Below are 18,454 nucleotides of genomic sequence, written 5' to 3' on the forward strand. Positions count from 1 at the left end.
GGTTAAATGTCCCAGGGTGTTTTTTGAGGAAAAAAGTATAAATTTGATATCTGAGCTGCAACAGCGAGCTAGGGGTGAGGCTCTTCAACTTTAGTGCTGGCGGGTTAGTTTTAACCCTAATTTAACACATCTGTCTGTAATTTGCAATAACTCAGGTAATAATCTTGTTAAAGTGCTTTTGGTTAGGGTTAATGAACAACTCAGCTGAACAATGGGCCTCCATTTCCTTTTGAAGAGAATTTCCAGTTTCCCATTCTAGGAAATGCTAAATGTAATCAGAATCAATTATTTATATTAACAAATATATTGGTGCGTGACCTTCAGAACTGCGGCTGGTTTTTATTGACAATAATATGAAACTAAAATTCAACTGTAACCAATTGAAATCATGGTGTCAACCAAACGAAATAGTTTTGTCTGGTCACTGGCATTTTTACGTTACATTTGACAGAAGACCAACAATGATGATAAATGGATGGTAGTATACGATCCATTACACGAGTACTTGATTTTATGTAAATAGTTTTACATAATTTATCTCATCATCACCACTGGCACTTCTATGTTACTAATAAGTATAATGCACCCTGATGTACAGTCCAAAAAAAAAAAAAGATTATTGTAAAGAATAAACCTATTGTTTGTGGTTTAATTTCAGACTGCTAATTGGACAAAATGTCAAGGTAAGAAGAAAAGGACAGATTCTCCATGTCATTAATTCCAAATCAAACAAACAAAGAAACAGAAATCTTCTGTGAAAACAAAAAACAAAAGATGAAATACAATACAATACAATACAATACCACATCACTCTATTATATAAACAAAATATTTTGTTCTTACTTAAAATGCAGTCCTCAAGATCCACATCTGAAATCACTTCATCCAGAGGGACAGATGTGTTTTTAGTGCCGAGTTTAGCTCTAGATATAAGTGCAACAAATCTCCAAACCCTTCAACTATCATAATGCAAATCTTTCTTCACTTGCAATATGACAACAGCTTTTAACTCCTTTAAAATAACATATAAAAACAGATTTGTAGACCTGTGTATTATTTATTTACACAATAAAACATTCTTTACTTCATATCTTGAGGTCTCTCTGAATTATTTCTTCATACCTATGCAATACATCTCAGAAATGATTGTCTAATTCATCTGTTTGATGCTTGAGGAACGATAAACAATGTTAAAGGCACTGGAAATATCAGTTCAAAACAGAGATTAATTCTCAAACCTTGAATCATCTTCAGCTTCAGATGATCTGCTTTTAACATATGAGGTGAGAGAAAAATGGACAAGAGCTTAATGCTACACAAATCAAAGCTACATAAAAGGTCTTAAATACACGTTTAGTCCAGATATTAAACCACAGCTTCCAAAGTTTGGCATTGAATCATTTGACACAAAATATTTTAGTCCCTTCATGGTCTGTAGGTTTTTATGACGTCCTTTATGGGTCTCCGACAAATCGGACAACACGCATTGATCTGTCTCTTGAGCCTCAGTCCACAGTCATTACACAAACACATGTGTCCACACGTATAGATGACGGTGTCCACCTCTTGATCGAAGCACACTGTGCACTCACTGCTCTTGCTGCTCAGGGCTGCATCTGATGAGGATAGACTTGGTGAGACAGGAGGACTGAGAGGAGAGCTGGGAGCCGTCACTGAAAAAAATAACACATAAAACAACATCAGGAATCTGCCTCAGTGGAATTTTTTTTTAAAACAACATATTTTAAGTGATGCCACCTTAACCCTGTATGAGCAATAGTAATAGCAATGTTTTAGCAAATGTGATGTCTATGTCTAGAGTGGATACTGCCAAAATTAGCTTGTAGTGAAACCTAGCATGAGAGAAGACTAATCACGTTAGAAGTTAAAGAGCCAGTAAGATGAAAATTTTAAGCTTCCTATCGCTGTCCTGTACAATAGGTTTAAATCCATCCAAGGTTAAAAAACATTGTCATTTTGTCAAAAATATCATTTTAAAATGACCTAAATTCTCAGAGAACCCCAAACGGTTCGCGCGAAGCTGTACAAAAGATTCAGTTTCCTTAAACCCCACCTTTCGGTAGCATACTGTGTTCTGATTGGTCAACTGACATAGTCAGTTTTGATTGGTTGTTCCGCATACAACTTCATGGTAAACAATGCGTTAGCATCTTTTTGGGGTGAATTATGTCTTATTCCTCTCACCGTGAAGCAAACGGTAAAATAAAAAACTTGAACAGTCTCGCTGCTTCTTCTTCTGTGTGGGTGTATTCAAGCCGCACGATTCAGTTTGAATCTGAATAGTGCGTTCAGCGCGGGGGTGTGGTCACATTAGATATAATGAAGGGAGACGTGAAAAACAGACATCGCGTTGTTTTCATATGGATTACTTTATCACAGAATATCTGTTAGCAGCACTTGTTTAGTTTTAAAGACATGTCAAGCTTTCTATAGATATCTCTCTCATGTCTCTTCGTTGAGTATTCACGGAGTTACACTTCATTTTAATGACGTGTTTGTAAATGAAGATCAGCAGCTGCAGACAGCACACATACTGATAAGACGCTTGGGAGAAAACAAACACAACTTCATAATCATACTTCGCGTTGTGATTCGGAGATGCTCGTTGTTCTAAATAAAGTTGGTAATGAACCCTCTTTTATGGCCAAGCGCTTTGAAAATCCCGCTGTACTCACCGAGATTAGAAAAGCAGTCATCAGTGAAATGTTGTGAACACAACAAAAGGGATTTGTTGTACTGCTCTGGTATTGTGGTAAAAATGAATTTTAGCCATTGGTTCTTCTGATCTTCATTCTTTGGCAGTGAAAATAAAACAAACTTGCCTTTACAATTAAAAACACACTGTCTCCTCGACATGATGCTCTCACACCAACCAGAGCGTCTGTGCGTGTGTGGGGGGTGGGGCAGGTCAGAGTTCCGTTTCTCTCAACACGGTAGGCGGAGATTATTATGCAAAGTGTTCTAGTGACGTACATAGAGATGGGCAAAAGATTTGAAATCTATAACGACTCGTTTCAGCGATTCAGAGTCGACTCCTTACTTTAGAAGCCAATAACTTTATAAATCGTGTACTTTTTGGTTTAATTACTTTGCACATTGTTTACACTGATGCACAGCTACATCATACACTGTAATACAGGTAATTTTTGATTTCCCATCTGTGTGGCTCTTTAAAAAGAAACTTTTACAGCTCTATTAAAGTCACAATGAAAGTAGCAACTGATTTTTCCTTCTGAGTGGTGACCATAGACTGTAAAAAAATATGGACGTAGTGTCCGTGACGTCACCCATAGACTCCTCAATAGCGGTTTTGAAGCCTAAAGTGTGCAGAGCGTGCTGTCGCCATCTTGGCAGCGCCTCACCGCGCGTCTCACCCGGATAATAGAAAATGGGCAAAAAGCCAGGAGCTGATTGCTGAAGCCACGCCCACCTAGCACAACGGCATTGTCAGCAGCGGCAATCAACCTGTCACTCAAGTGGCCACGCCCTTAATTATGCAGAACTTTAAGTCTTAATATAATTTAAACGAATGAGTTTAAAAAAAAATTCACCCCCCTCACAGTTGTTATGAAGGGCAAAATTAGCAATATAGACCAAAATCATTTTTTTAACCAGGCTGTAAACATGTTTTTTTTCTGCTGTAAAGTTGGGCATTTTAACATGGGGAGTCTATGGGACTGACTCTCTTTTGCAGCCAGCCTCAAGCGGCCAATCGATGAATTGCAGTTTTAGTTACTTCATTATTGGCTTCACGAGAGACAGCGAAAGGTTGCCGCTCGGGGGTGACGTACAGCACCATTGAGTGTAACAGATTATTGAAACAAAAAAACATGCAGGCTGGGACTTGGTTTTGTGTACCAGTCATTGATTGAAAGTGAGATCTGGACGTGGCACTCTAAAGTGAAGACAGATGAACGCGAGCTTGCCCGGATGGGTTTAAGTGAACTGTATACATCACCAGACAGAAGTCTGTCATTTTCACTGGAAGTATGAGCTATTATATTTAGGTTAAAAATTAAAGTGTTAAAAATTAAACATGCATGGTGAACACACAATTAGATCAGTAATTTCATGACATTAGCATTTTGTTTCTTCCAGCGGTTCAGAATTGAATGCATAAATAAGCTTGTAGAGACTCACCTAGAGAGGATTCAGATGCTGATGAGGATCTGTTGACAGTGAAAGCCAGATCAGAGTCACTGTCATCAGGCGTTGATACCTGAGACACTGATGGGGAGGTGGGAGGGCTGGCCTGAACAGTTCCTTGAGAACAAAAAGAACATAATTTACCACAATGGACAACTGCCTTAATTACAACTTTATCACTGACACAAATCACCTTCATCTGACAATGACGGAATGCTTTTCAACAAAATGTTAAAGAATGTATAGACAAAAAATATATCACATGTACATTATGCTGTATTTAACACAATTTGGATGCTGAATGCTGATTGGTCTATACAGCACTCCTGCTGTGCTAAAAAAGCACAATATAACATCAACAATTACATGATCAAAGTTTTTTTTTTTTTTTTTTGGCAACTCCCTGTACTGACAACATAGCATAGCCTCTTGTGCCTTATGACTTAATAAATGTTGGCAGCATATTACATTTTACATTCCAGGCAGGAATTCCACATTATGATTTTGATAAAGTTATATTAATACTTTAATATTCAACAACTTTTATAGTCACATTTATTAAATCTTACCTAATATTCTGAGCCGGTTCACAGCTCCGTGTAGTGTAAAGAAGGCCCACAGAACCTGAGAGGAGTCAACACACAGAAGACGACAGCGTGCCCCTCCGTTGACCCCATGATGGACCTCCCCATTGGCCAGAAATGTAAAGCTGAGCACATCACCTGCCGCTGGCACAGGAAAACCCCTGTAGACCACCCAATACTCCTTACGGTCCAGAAGCACCTCTGGGTCAGCTGGCAGCTCTCCAGCATTGAGGGTGCCTGGATCACAAGAGGTCATACCAAAGAGAAGAGCCCCAAAGTAAGGCAAGCCTAGATGACCCACCTCCACATACAGAGTCTCGCCAACCCGGATGGGCCTGTCACTGAACATCAACGTCCTGCTGCTGTCCAGGAAGTGGGTACATGCAACTGTATGATCATTTGAGAGAACCACGTCAGGGCCTCGCACTGGGTGAAAATGCAGGTCAGTGTCAAGGGCCATGGAGAGCTGGCGGGCAGCCCTCTGTATGTTTAAGGAGGTGGTTGAAGAGGGTGCAGAAGACATAGAGCAGCAGGGGATGAGTTGGTTGTAGTTGCTGAGATGTAATGTGGCAAATTTAGCTGCTGCAGCCTGGCTGCTCTCTAGCTGGTTGTTGCTGTAGTTAGCCGAGTCGTGGTTGCTCTGGGGAAGATAGGCACTAAGTCTGGCACTACTCAGACAGCTTGTGCCCACGCTCTCAGCAAACGTGCTCTCTGCAAGAGGAAGTTAAGACCAGTGAGACTTTATAAATAATAACAAGCAAACCACTTTCATTTCTTCTGCTCTAATAACAATGCCTTTTTACTCTGGATCTGCAATTTACCACATAACGGCAGCTGTAAGAAACTTAATTGGTTTGTGAAGCTGAAGCAGATGTTTAGAATAAATTATTTTAAAACAATATAGTTCTCTTATATTGCACTCATAGTTTTGCTTTGAATACATCACATTCAGTTGTATGGTCGCACACTATATATTCATACCAGCTGAAATGTATCAACATACTGTTGCCTATATGATAATCAGATCAGACAATACCGCATCTGCAGAATTTCTGAACTAGAGCCCTGCATTTCAGCCCAAGCCCGATGGGCCTCGGCTAATTAATTCCCCTAGGGCTGGGATTCGGGCCTATTTTCACATCATAGCTCATCGGCATGTTTTAGGCTTCTCCTTACTTTTATATTTTAGACATCCATCAATTATGGTGATGAAAATTATTTGGAAACAACATGAGACCATGCTTCCGCAACTGTCAAGACCGGCTCGCATGGTGTTTTGTCCCCAATGTAGCAGCAGTGAGCATCTCTTCAGTGCAATTGGAAGAGATAGGCTATAGAAAAAAGGAGTACTGTATTAAAACTAGGGCTGCTTCCAAAGAGAGATTAATTACTTTAATTTTAAACAATAATGAGCCTTTAATATTTAGACTAGGCTATTCCGTGTTCAAGCGCATGCAATAAGCTAAAGCTTTCTGCAACATAATTGTCATGAACGTGTCTGAGGGAAATAGTAAGGAGATATTTGAATGATTTATTAATAATCTACTATTAATAATCTTTTATGAATCAGTATTGCAAAGATGAAGTTGACAATTGTGACTCGTCATCTCCTCATTGAACGCACCTTTAGAGAATTGCATCTTTATGGATTATATAATGAAAGAGTTTTGTTTTCAATTTGAATAATTTCATTTTAAAGTAGTAATTTAAAGCTTTCTATATTAATTTTTGTGAAGCTGTCCTGTTCAAGATCGAGATGGCAGAATGGCATACACTGTTTGTTTATTATATAGCGCTTTAAACAAAATGCATTGCGTCAAAGCAACTGAACAACATTCATTAGGAAAACAGTGTCAATAATGCAAAATGATAGTTAAAGGCAGTTCATCATTGAATTCAGTTCAGTTTAAATAGTGTCTGTGCATTTATTTGCAATCAAGTCAACGATATCGCTGTAGATGAAGTGAATCCAAACAAGCAAGCCAGAGGCAACAGCGGCAAGGAAACTGCATCGGTGCAGAATGGAGAAAAAAACCTTGGGAGAAACCAGGCTCAGTTGGGGGGCCAGTTCTCCTCTGACCAGACGAAACCAGTAGTTCAATTCCAGGCTGCAGCAAAGTCAGATTGTGCAGAAGAATCATCTGTTTCCTGTGGTCTTGTCCTGGTGCTCCTCTGAGACAAGGTCTTTACAGGGGATCAGTATCTGGGGCTCTAGTTGTCCTGGTCTCCGCTGTCTTTCAGGGCAGTAGAGGTCCTTTCTAGGTGCTGATCCACCATCTGGTCTGGATACGTACTGGATCCGGGCGACTGCAGTGACCCTCTGATCTGGACACAGACTGGATCTGGTGGCTACGGTGACCTCGGAATAAGAGAGAAACAGACAAATATTAGGGTAGATGCCATTCTTCTAATGATGTAGCAAGTACATCGGGAGTTATTGGAAGTGTTCCCGGTTCCGTTTTACCTAATTAATGCAGCCTAAAAATCCTTTAACGGATTTGGATATTAAAAGCATATTAGTATGTTATCTGTAAGCCAGGTTAAAGAAATGGGTCTTTAATCTAAATTTAAACTGCAAGAGAGTGTCTGCCTCCTGAACAATGTTAGGTAGGTTATTCCAGAGTTTAGGCGCCAAATAGGAAAAGGATCTGCCGCCCGCAGTTGATTTTGATATTCTAGGTATTATCAAATTTGCCTCAGGTGAGTGGTAGAGTGTCTTAATCTTAGAAATGTAATGTTCACCGAAACCAAAACATTGCAGAACTGCCCACATATAGTTCCACTCTAGCCTATCAAAGGCTTTTTCTGCGTTAAGTGAAAAAAACGCACAAGGACTCGGAAGAGAGTCCGCAAAATCAAGTACATGAAACAGTCAACACATATTATCGGATGATTGAGCGCCCCTTAATAAAATTGGTTTGGTCCTCTTAGATTAAGTTATGAATTACTCTCCATGCGAGAGGCAGGAGTTTTAACATAAACTTTTAGATCGCATGGGATGAGTGATACTGTTCTGTAGTTGGAGCAATCTAACGGATCTTTACCCTTTTTAAGAAGAAATTATATCAAATATGTTTTTGGTCTCTATTAGGGATGCACCGAATCCAGATTTTTGGTGTTCGGCCGAATACCGAATCCACTGTTTAAGATTCGGCCGAATCCGAAACCGAATACCGAATCCTACTCGCATCAGCTTATTCCATTAACACAGTAAAACACATTAATGAAGCAAACAACGTCCACAGCAATGTATTTTTCATTTTATTTTATTTTAACTGTAAAAAAAAAAGAAAAAGAATAGGCAAGATTATGCCAGAATGACAAGTGAGAAGAACTTTTTTGTTGAATAAAAAAAAAAAAAAACATTAACAGGTGACAGCCGGTTGCGAGTGTGGGAACGAATGTCCCCAGCAGTACTGAAAAGTCTTTCACTGGGCACAGAGGTAGATTTTTGCCATTTTTGCCAGCATTGGAAATCGCTGCTGGTTTGTCTTCCACCACTGAAGAGGATCCTTTCTAAGAGGAATCAAAGGCTCACCGAAAAAAAACGCTTTTCTCCACGTCAGCACCCGATGTGACTGGCTGGCTCTGTATTGCTACGTTCACATATCGTGTCTTTTGCGCGCTCAAGTTCGTTATTTCCCATGTAAGCGCATGGCATGCGCGCTCATAATGGAAGCGACACGGTCACGATGCGCACGCGGTGCGACGCGCCCGTTTTTTCCAGGCGCGTCCGCACCGCAACGAGTTAAAAACATTTCAACTTTTCAGAATGTTGCAAGCGCACAGCGGTCATGTGACAAGAACTAACAAATCAGCTTCATCCTTTCCCGTAACAACGTTGAAAGATCAGCCAAGATGAAGGAACAGCTGATCATAGTTGTATATGGATTGCCATTTGGAAATAAATTTTGTTGCAGAGCTACTGCAAGCGATTTTCACAGCTGCAAATCCATTTATCCTTTGCTGAAATTTCCGCGTCTTCATGGGCAGAGCAGGTCATGGTTGCTTAACAAAGGCAGACGCCTCAGGGGCGTAACTGTCCGAGCGCTTTGGAAAGGAGGAGAAAGCGGCGCGGCTAGCGTTTTCCACTTGTTTTTTAGGCGCGACATGAAAACGGCCCCTAAATCGTCCCCGGCGCTCAAGATTCCTGAACAGTTTAGTTTAGAGCGAACTGTCGAACCGTGTTCCTCCTCATATAAACACTTTCATGCAATCAACGGCCGCGTGACGTCGACCAGCGTAGCGCAAGCCTAGGGTTCGGTTCGGTGAAAAAAAAACCTAAGGTTCGGCCGAAACCGAACCCCGTCAAAAAGCCCAGTATTCGGCCGAATCCGAATCCTGGATTAGGGGCATCCCTAGTCTCTATGAAATGTACCATACTCAATTGCAAAATTAAATGAATCAAGCATGCAAGTCCCTACCACATCCCATATTTCTAAATATAATTCAGGAGGAAGGTCATCTATGCCTGGTGATTTGTCCTTTTGAAGGATGTTTAGTGCTTCATGGAGCTCCTCCAAACTTAACGGGACCTCCAATTTGTCTTTATCCATCTGTGTGATTTGAGACAGTTCTAATTTATCCAAGTACTCTCTACATACTGATGGTTTCAGTTTTGTACAGATTTTTGTGAAACACATTAAATATGTTGTTAATTAACATAGGATTTGTGGTAACCTGGTCATCCGAAAATTAATTGCACTGATTTAGGCCTCAGACTCACATTCCTTCAGCCTAAGGGCAAATAAGTGGCTAGTTCTCAGATTCAAAATAATATTTTTGCCTTGTCCTTTGTAAAATAAACTCTGACTTTGATTGTAAAAGTAAGTCATATTCCTCTTTCAAGGAGGACAACCATGTAGCTTGTTGGTCAGAAAAATTTTGTTATTGTAAGTTTTGTAATAACTGGATCTTATTTTTTGCTTTGGCAAGAGCAGAAGAAAACAAAATACAGAGTCCTTGACTTGCACGCTTTGTCGTTTCCCACAACATTTGCACCACAAGATATATTAATTTCGAGAAACTCCTCGAGAGTTTTAGAGAGTTATTGAACGTCCGATTGTTTAGTAAATTATGTGTTAAGACGCCATCTAGGGGCCTTGGTCTGGAATGTTGGAATGGTGAACATTACATAACACTGAAGAGTGATCAGACAATACAATTGGCAATAGAGATGAAAGAGTTAGCTGAAATTAGAGATGGGCTGAGAAATATGTAATCTATCATTGAGAAAGTCTTATGTCTGTTAGAAAAAAAGTGAAGTCCTTAGATGTAGTATTCTGTATTCCCCACAGATCAATTACATTAAATTACAAGTTCCGTGATAAATTTATTCAGTAACTTAGAGGGTGGGTTAGCTGTAGTATCAGAGTGAGATTTATCCAGTGGGTTTCTTGAGTTTGTTGTATCAGGGCACAGGAAATCGATTTACGAGGCAAATATATTTTAATATCCGGGTACGCTTAATAGGAGAATTCCAAAAAGAAATATACAAATGTCCATGGCCACCTTGCTATTGTCCTCTTCAGGGCAGTTAGGATCACCACAGACCAAATGTTAGATGGTAGCCGTTGCCGTTGCAGCATACGTCCTCTGCGACAGTGAACTAACAAAATCCTCTGGCTTGTAAGGAGAGTCAAACATCATCTGCTCACCTTTTTACCATAGTTTAATTAACCCGGATATGTGAGGAAGGGATGGAGACCAAGTGCTGTCATCTTCTACAAGACTGGATTAAAGCGATTTCTCTTGGTAGTTGTGGCTGGAATAAAGTCGGGAACAAATAGTAGTGTGATATTTTCCTGTGTATATTTCACCAGATATGCCTGCGGAGCACCCTTCTGGATCGCTGAACTGTCATGCCATCTTAGTACACAGAAGATGAGAGTAAGCGCCCGATCAGTTTTTCCTTCTGTCACACACACAATGTCCCCTGTCAATCTCGATGTCACGGCCTTTCAGTGAAGGGATCCACTTGAAAAGATTAGCTCTAAGAAAGCCAGCTGTATCGGAGCCCTCCGCCCCTTCTGGCAACCCCACCAGTCGTATGTTATTCCTCCTGCTCCTATCTTCCAACGTCTGTAATTTTTTCGGTGAGTTGGTCCAGCTGATTTCTTATGTTTGTAACTGCCCTCCTATCCTCACGTGGTGCTGCTTGAACAGTAGAGTCTATTGCTTTTCTTACAGTCAAAGCCACAACTGAATCAAGTGTACTTTGTTGTTCTTTGAGTGCTAGCTTGATATCATTAGCTATAGCCGCAACCAGATCCTCTCTGGAGATGGTGGAATCTTTTCTTTTTTGGCGATTGTTCAATCTCTCTTTTCCAAAAGTCCTTGCCTGCTGGAGTACTCATAGTGGGCTAGGTAAAGAGTGGTTCAAAATTCACTGACATGATATATACAATTTCTGACAAAGTGAGCAGAGCAAAGGACTACGTGTGCATTGCTGTTGAAGGGTCATGTGATCTCCCGATTACTCTTATCTTTATGAGCAAAAATGACAGCATTAAGTTGTTTTGACTATTAATAAGAATAAAATGCAAGTGCTCGAGGTGGCACCTCAATGTCGTATGAAGCATGCTTCAGCTCCGCACAAATGACATGCGCCTAATATCACACACATTTATCTAGGTTAACGTTTAAACTAACATTGTAATATGTTGAAGTTTTTTTATATCTATAGATTTTATTTTAGGCAAGTCGTGATGATTTGGGAAGGCTAAATTGATCAAAAGTATGATCAACTCACTGTCTGCCGCTGGCTGCTTGGATTTAACAAACAATTTTTTTTCCAAGCATATATATTTTTAATTAACTTAATAAAGAAACTAAATATAATCACTTTGCAATATATAAAATATCAGAAATATTTTAATGGCTGCAACAGAGCGAGAGAGAAATTAAACACATGGGCTCCAGTCGGACACGGGCCAAGAATTCTGATAAATTGTTGGACAAGGGCCGGGCTAGGGCCTAGATTTGTGGCCCGTGCAAGACTCTATTCTGAACTCAGTTTGACTGCCCCCTTATGTCTCTTGGTCTATTAATGGTCTTTTCTGTAGTCTGTTATTTGTCAGAAGTAGTGCATCCAATTCAGTCCATTCACACTGCAGCTGACTCTTGGCCAAAAATGTGTAGGCCATGTTTATTTTTTTTTTACAGCAAAAATGTTTGTTTCATATACACTGTCATAGCAGTAATTGTTAGACTCTTTTCCATGTTTTGTGCGTTTTGCTCCCCATGTGTTCCCATGTCCAAATTTGGTCCTTCCTGTTATTGTCCCCATTGTGTTAATTTAACTCCAAGGGTCCCCCATTTATTTCTATTGGTCCCAGGTGTGTTTCATCATCCCCTCATCTTGTCATGTTCATAAATATTGTTCCCTGTTTTTATTTTGGTGTCTGGTATAGTAAATGTCATTCTCGAATTTCCCTTGTTTTTGAATTCCTTAGTTTTCTCAAATTAAAGTCAAGTTTTGAACATTCTCCAGCATGGCATCCTGCTTTGCCATGGCCTCTCAGGCCTGCTGCTTCACCAAGGCCTCCTGAGTCTTCTGATCCACCATGGTGCACTGAACAGGTACGGTTCTGGAGGCCCACTGTCCCATGTCTGTCCTGAGGGACCTCCGGAGTGCCCACCCCCCTAACCATTGGATGTTGTGTGGTGCGAGTTAGCGCCTTCTGTGAGAGGGGGAGTAATATTACACTCTGTTCCTTGTTTTGCTCCCCATGTGTTCCCATGGCCATATTTGGCCCTTCCTGTCCCCATTGTGTTAATTCAACTCCAGGTGTTCCCCATTTATTTCTATAGATGCCAGTTGTGTGTCATCATCCCCTCATCTTGTCACGTTCATAAATGGTGTTCCCTGTTCTTAGTTCATTGTCCGGTATTGTAAATGTCATCCCTGAAGTTCCCGTGTTTTGGAATTTCTTAGTTTTCTCGAATTAAAGTCAAGTTTTGAACATTCTCCAGCGTCATCTCGTTCCTTCCACCCATTGAAGTGTGACAGTAATACTGTCAAATATTATTTCAATTTACTTTAAAATTTTAAATTATATACTTTAAAATACAAACCCGATTCCAAACAAAATCCTTGTCTAATACAGGCTTCTAGTTGCACAACTGTCTTAGGTCTTCTTTGTTGCATCTTCCTCTTTATGATGCGCCAAATGTTTTCTAGGGGTGAAAGATCTGGACTGCAGGCTGGCCATTTCAGTACACTGTTCCTTCTTCCATGCAGCCATTGTGTTGTAATTGATGCAGTATGTGGTCTGGCATTTTCATGTTGGAAAATACAAGGTCTTCCCTGAAAGAGACAACGTCTGGATGGGAGCATATGTTGTTCTAGAACTTGGATATACCTTTAAACTTTGATGGTGCCTTTCCAGATGTGTAAGCTGCACATGTCACTCGCTCTCATGCAACCCCCTACCATCAGATATGCAGGCTCTGAACTGAGTGCTGCAAAAAACTTGGATTGTCCTTGGCCTCTTTAGTCCGTATGACATGGCGTCCCAGTTTTCCAAAAAGAACTTCAAATTTTGATTCATCTGACCACAGAACAGTTTTCCACTTTGTCACAATCCAATTTTAAATGATCCTTGGCCCAGAGAAAATGCCTGCGCTTCTGGATCATGTTTAGATATGGCTTTTTTTTGACCTATAGAGTTTTAGGCGGCGAATGGCACGGTGGATTGTGTTCACCGACAATGTTTTCTGGAAGTGCCCATGCAGTGCTCTCTATGGGCCCAAAGATCACTGGCATCAAGTATGGTTTTTCGGCCTTGACCCTTACGCACAGAGATTGTTCCAGATTCTCTGAATCTTCGGATGATATTAGGCACTGAAGATGATGATAACTTCGTACTTTTCGCAATTGTTCTCTGAGAAACTCCTTTCTGATATTGCTCCACTATTTTTTGCAGCAGCAATGGGGAAATTAGTGATCCTCTGCCCATCTTGATTTCTGAGAGAAACTGCCACTCTGAGAGGCTCTTTTTACACCCAATCATGTTGCCAATTGACCTAAAGAGGTGCAAATTGGTCCTCCAGCTGTTTCTTATATGTACATTGAACTTTTCTGGCCTCTTATTGCTACCTGTCCCAAATTTTTGGAATGTGTAGCTGTCATGAAATCCATAATGAGCCAATATTTGGCATTACATTTTTGTCTCACTTTCAACACTGATATCTTACCTATATTCTATTGTGAATAAAATATAAGTTTATGAGATTTGTAAATTATTCCATTCCTTTTTTTACTCACAATTTGTACAGTGTCCCAACTTTTTTGAAATCAGGTTTGTATAATTTATTCCTGTTCCTATTCTCAGTATTACCAAATCTTCTGATCCTTCAGAAATCATTCTAATGAGCAGATTTATTGTCATAATTTATTACATGTTGAAAACCATTTTGCTGCTTAATATTTTTTTTTTTTTGAGAGAGAGAGAGAAATTAGTAATTTCATTCAGCAGGATATGTTAAAATTGGTAAAATAAAAAAAAGTTATAATATGTGACACTGAAGACTGGAGTCATGGCTGATGGAAAAATCTGCTTTACATCACATAATTATATTTTAAAGTATATTAACATAGAAAACTGTTATGTTACATTGTATCATTATTTCATAGTATTACTGCTTTTTCTGCATTAAGTAAATGCAGCCTTGATATGCTTAAATGACTTTTTAAAAACATTTTTTACAAATCTTACTGATCCCAAACTTTTGAATGGAAGTGCATGAAAATGATTTATAGTGAGATTCAAAAGTCTGATCACTAGTCAAAATGCTTCTTTTTTATGATCAATTATATTATCATCATAAACATCCGGCATAAAACCAAATGGCAGTGTGGATTATTCTGCTTTGGTGACCCCTAACACGAGCAGCCAAAAGACAAAAGAGAATATTATCAGCATAAAGATTTAAATTCAGAATTCAAACATTAAAAATAATAATAAAAAATTTACATTCATTTGAGTATGCACTTCTTTTCCTTTAATCAAGCTGTAGTATGGGTCACAACACAAAAACAGGTCCAACTTCACAGCCAGTGAACAGTCATTATGGTTCATTAGATAAATGCAGCAATTTAGTTTGTTGAAATAATCAAAATTATGAACTGTATGATTTAACATATAGGGCACAGACTAAATATAATTTTAAGATGTTTTAAAACTTCAGGTATTTATTTTGAGGTAGTATGTAGTTTGCCCCAGATTTGGGGTGTATGGTTGGCTGTGATTTTTATTGTAATGTTAAGGTGGTCCATCACTTGAAAAAGATTGAGAATCACTGGTAAAGATGGTTTAACATGGTTCAGAGACAAATTGTAATGTTTACTTAAATAAATAAATCTTTTTTTTACTTAAACCTATAAATCTTTTTGTAAGCCAAAAAAACTGACAACACAGACAAAACGTCTCTATATGTCTGGGATTGGTTAGTTTTTCAGACCCTCCAGGAACACACAGCATCTCTGACCAAACATGGTCAATGATCTTGCCAGACAGAAGGTAAACAAAGTCCTCCAGCACTTGAGAAAAGGAGCAAGAAATAAAAAATAAGCAGGGTCAAGAACCAGGTTCAGTTTACTGACTCCCATATTTAGACTAAGGATGCTTCGTGTCCACAAATAGGCATCTTTATAAACAAACAAACAATCTTTAGTTATAAAATCGGTGATCTCATAAGTATTTATGCCTAAATTCGAGTGTACTCCTGGCACACATAATTGGATAGACACTGATGTCCAGTATACTGAACATGTGGTTTGTATTTAGTCCTCTTATTCTGAGGCTGTTGAGGCTCATTTGACTTGCACATGTCAGTCTGGGTGATAAATTGAATATTAGCACCTCATTTGAGATATTCCTCTGACGTTCAGCCCTTGTATGTCAGTGCGACCAAGTGGTAGTTCAACCAAAGTTGTAGGGATGCTATCTAAACATGTGTAAAATGCGCCCTTGAAATGGCAGATATTCTAACAATCTGATGCTATTTCTAAAATCAGAGTTGATATTGAGCAACACTTTACCACAGATGTGCTTGTAGCACTTGTGTCAATATTGTAACTCTTGTTCGGTGTAAAAAGTGTGAGATTAATTGCAACCCATTGTGCTTTAAGGAGGATACAGTTAAGAACTACAAACATGAATAAAAAATGGAAATAAAAAAAACTACAAACATGGCAGATGTCTGATGGTTAAGTGGAGAGGTTTAGAGAAAAGGGTTTGATTAATTTAATAATCAATATCTAACCTGAAGAAAAATATTATAAGGATACGCAACTTAAAGGGGGGGGTGAAATGCTATTTCATGCATACTGAGTTTTTTATACTGTTAAAGAGTTGGATTCCCATGCTAAACATGGACAAAGTTTCAAAAATTAAGTTGTACGTTTGAAGGAGTATTTCTGTTCCAAAAATGCTCCTTCCGGTTTGTCACAAGTTTTGGAAAGTTTTTTTTGAGTATGGCTCTGTGTGACGTTAGATGGAGCGGAATTTCCTTATATGGGTCCTAAGGGCACGTCTGCCGGAAGAGCGCGCGCTCCCGTATAGCACAGCACTGAGAGCACAACAGACTTCACTGATCAGAGCGAGAGTGTCACGAAATGTCACAAAAAAAGTGTGTTTTTGGTTGCCAGGGCAAGACAACCCTGCACAGATTACCAAAAGAGAAACAGCATTAAGGGACCAGTGAATGGAGTTTATTTTTACAAAGCATCAACGGAGTTGTGCAAGTGTTTGTGTTTGTTCCCTGTATTTCGAAGATGCTTTGAGGCCGTTTGACGCCGGGTTTGCACATCGTTTATTTCTTAAGGATAATGCACTCCCAACGAAAAAGGGTCACGATCGTGTGTTGGAACCGCATGCGGTGAGTAAAACTGCTTCAAATATCTCTGTGTTGTTAACTTAGCTATCGGCGCGTAAGCACATCAAGTAAACAACATGCGATGTTGTCATCAAACTGCACTTCCACATGTAACGTTACAGCTTAAAAAAAAAAAGACGACAAAGTGGAACTTAGTCATTTTCCAAAACCGCTAAGCAAATATATACAGTTTCAATACATACCACATAGAGACATTGTTGCTGATGCTGCTCTTGTTAAATTTCAGCCTCTGGATCTGATTCTGGATCAGAAATATACGCTGAATCTGACTGTTAGCCATGGTTTGTTTTGGTTGGTTTTGTCCTCACGGTGTCACAGCTTCCAGACGCACTCGCAAAAGCCTACTGGCGCTCGTGATTCTTTAGCTCCGCTCACACGTCACGCCTCCAGCCACTCGTGTTTTTCCGGGGAAAATCGGTACAGACTATCTTTCTCTTATGAATATAATAAAACTAAAGACTTTTTGGAGTTATGAAGGATGCAGTACTACTCTATAGGTACTCAAGATTAACAGGATATTGATTGAAAACGAGCATGGTCCCCTTTAAGAAAAAACCCAAACACAAGTTCCCCTTCAGGAACTCGAGCTGCGTCCGAAAACGCTGTGGGAACACCCTTCAGCGTGACCAGCTCTGAATGATATGTGAAATCAGTCTCATGAATGGGCGTGACGTCATAGGCAGGTGATGTAACGACCAGGAAGCTATAAAAGCACATGGAGTGGAACGAGTGTCAGCTTTTTGTCATTCAGCGAAGCTCTATGTGTGTGTCAGTCGCTATTTGTTTTGTGAGCCTTATTTAGTGTTGTTTGTTATTTAGGCCCGCGATGCGACCATTTGTTACTGTTTAGTTTCACTTTCAGAAGGCTCTCTTTGAGGAGGGAGCCTTCACTAGCATTTCTCGTGGTGCCGGTCCCGCTTTTCCCGAAGCGGAGCGGTGGCTGCGCTCGTGGGTTTCGCTTTCACACCCGTTCTCAGGGTTTCTGAAGCCCACGTTGCAGTACTTCCCACCCAAGGAGAGGGCACGATGCTCCGCCTGTCTTTCTCCGAGGAGATTGACCTGGAGGGCGTCGATGAGCTTGCAGTTGCACAAACATCAGTTACATAAACATCAGTTGCAAAAACATCAATTACACAAGCAATATTATGACCTAATATTATAACGAGCAGCATTAATGAGGAGTGTAGCTCATGCAGTCGGCTCTTGAAGAAAAATAAGGGGGCTGATTGTGCTTCTCCGCTCTCGCCTTGGAGCGTGCCCGTGCATGGGAGATTAACTTCAGGAGGGGTCTTCTCTCACAGGTGGAGGACATGATATTCCATCCCTGCCCGGAGCTATGAAAGTTATGGGAGTGGCCCCTGAGGGGGCACATCTTGTAGCTCGCTGCCGGCCGCCCACGATATGGAGGGGCGGCTGCCGTCCGTGAGGGAGCGGAGGAGTCGGCGCCGTTCGCCAGGGGGCCGGAGCCGGCTGCCTCCGCGAAGGAATCCGGAGGGGCAGGGAACGGCAGACTCCTGCCGGCTGCCCAAAACCGGAGGAGCCGTCGCTGTCCATCGGGCGGCGGAGGAGTGTCGTGCCATCCGCCGAGGGCCGTCCAGTGCCACCGCCAGGCGCCGCGGAGGAGATCACCCAGCTGGTGGAGGGCCGAGCAGCAGTGCGTCTGGGAACCGGATTTTTTTTTCCTCTCTGCCCTCTCTCGCTCCTCCTTCCATCTCTTTTTCTCTCGCCTCTTCTGTCCTACCCCCAGGTTCCCGCAGGTCCCTGTGAGCGGTCCCCCCCGGAGGGAAGGGGGGGGGGGGTAG

General features: G+C 40.6%; 1 protein-coding gene across 2 annotated transcripts in view; it reads right to left on the reverse strand.

Moving 5' to 3' along the window:
• Positions 1-324: 324 nt before the first annotated feature.
• Positions 325-18,454, reverse strand: part of LOC128026913 (E3 ubiquitin-protein ligase NEURL1B) — a 46,088-nt gene continuing 27,958 nt past the window's right edge. For both annotated transcript variants that reach the window (XM_052614183.1, XM_052614184.1), the window contains exons 3-5: positions 4,737-5,462; positions 4,162-4,284; positions 325-1,673 (exon numbers count right to left, since the gene is read on the reverse strand). In XM_052614183.1, coding sequence (XP_052470143.1) covers positions 1,426-1,673; positions 4,162-4,284; positions 4,737-5,462 — 1,097 coding nt within the window. In that variant the 3' untranslated portion in view covers positions 325-1,425. The remainder of the gene's footprint in view (positions 1,674-4,161; positions 4,285-4,736; positions 5,463-18,454) is intronic.

The sequence above is a fragment of the Carassius gibelio genome, chromosome A14 (assembly GCF_023724105.1).
Source record: "Carassius gibelio isolate Cgi1373 ecotype wild population from Czech Republic chromosome A14, carGib1.2-hapl.c, whole genome shotgun sequence".
Lineage (NCBI taxonomy): Eukaryota > Metazoa > Chordata > Actinopteri > Cypriniformes > Cyprinidae > Carassius > Carassius gibelio.